The following is a 1539-nucleotide window of genomic DNA, read 5'->3' as shown; positions in this document are numbered from 1 at the left end:
TATATATACTTATATATATATAATGTTTGTATATATATATATATAAATACATATGTATATATATATATATATATATATAGCATGTGTGTATATATATATATATTTATATGCATAATTGAAAGGTATATGTATGTATGTGTACGTTTGTGTGCATGTTGTTACATTTGTTGGTATGCATATACATATATAATGCGTTTATGCATACATGAATGCACAGTCGAAAGTGTGCATATATTCACATTGTTTTATAAATTATGATATATTACTGCTGTAGTTTATGTACAACCATAATGGTTTTGGTTCTTTATCAGTCATTAATCAATAACTAATAATTAAACAAAAATATATCATTCGGTGCAGGTTATTTTAACATATTGTAGTCTTTTATTTCAATTTCTTTCATTCACAATTTTCTTCTGTTGCTTTTAATATCTGTGGAGTTTTTAATGAATTCTTTCGTTTTCCAGATTTTCTTGTTTATTTGTCGTGTATTTATTTTCACTTGTTATGCCAGTACTTGATGCAATAAAGACCATACTGTAAATGAGATCTTTTGGACGCTTGTGTCACATGGATTTAGCACCGCGTGCTACTGTCAGCTGCCAATAACTGCTGTCGACTGTTGCGTTCTTCATACATCGGATTCGAAAACGCAGTGTCCGGTACAGCACTGTTGCTATATTGAGAGAAAGAGGAATAAACGAATTTATTTAATTATTAGCATATCATGAAGAAACCTAAATTAATGTTTTAACAGACATTTAAAAATCATTTTTAATTATAAATAAAATGTTAGGGAATTGTGATAAATAAAGTACAGAGTAAAATTGTAGTTATACTACTATTAATAAAAGAAAAATAACTAGAAAAATAAATAATGAGGATGATGATGATGATGATGATGATGATGATGATGATGATGATGATGTCAAGAAGAATAATGATAACCTTTTAAGCAACAAGCAAACGGCCTGAAATGTTGGGGGAAGAGCAAATCGTTTACATCGACTCCTGTATGTAACCAGTGCTAATTTCGTCGACCCCAAAATATTGAAATAAGTACAAGCCATGTACGCCGGAATTTGAACTCATTGGACAAAATTGTCTTTATATAGCCAACGTTTGTGGGAACTTGATTCCGCATATCTATCTATCTATCTCTCTCTATCTCTCTCGCTCTATATATATATATATCTGTCTTCTGTCTGTCTGTCTCTGCGTGCGTGTTTTTGTGTGTAAATTTGTGTATGTATGTGTGTATGTGAGTGAATAATCTTAAAGCAGCATTCAATGAAAATAACGATATGTACAGCCTTTATACCCTTTATAGGAACGCAGGAAGTGAATAGTTGTAATGGTATATCTCAGACAAACATCTCAACAAAGAAATACAAGGAAAACGGCTCTGCGAGAAGTTAGTCTGTGACAAAATATCAGAGCAAGCCACATTCCATGTATATACATACATACCCATATATATGTGTATGTGTGTGTGTGTGTGTGTGTGTGTGTGTGTGTGTGTGTATCACATGCGACACA

At 31.4% G+C, this 1539-nt stretch overlaps 1 protein-coding gene across 1 annotated transcript in view; it reads right to left on the bottom strand.

Annotated features, from left to right (window-relative positions):
* Positions 1–350: 350 nt before the first annotated feature.
* LOC106869508 (uncharacterized) overlaps positions 351–1539 on the bottom strand; it is a 526190-nt gene continuing 525001 nt past the window's right edge. Inside the window, exon 15 of the mRNA XM_014915276.1 lies at positions 351–676. Coding sequence (XP_014770762.1) covers positions 577–676 — 100 coding nt within the window. The 3' untranslated portion in view covers positions 351–576. The remainder of the gene's footprint in view (positions 677–1539) is intronic.

This window comes from Octopus bimaculoides, chromosome 1, assembly GCF_001194135.2.
Source record: "Octopus bimaculoides isolate UCB-OBI-ISO-001 chromosome 1, ASM119413v2, whole genome shotgun sequence".
Taxonomy (NCBI): domain Eukaryota; kingdom Metazoa; phylum Mollusca; class Cephalopoda; order Octopoda; family Octopodidae; genus Octopus; species Octopus bimaculoides.
Note: the sequence above shows the minus strand (reverse complement) of the source record. Positions and strands in the feature narration are given on the sequence as shown.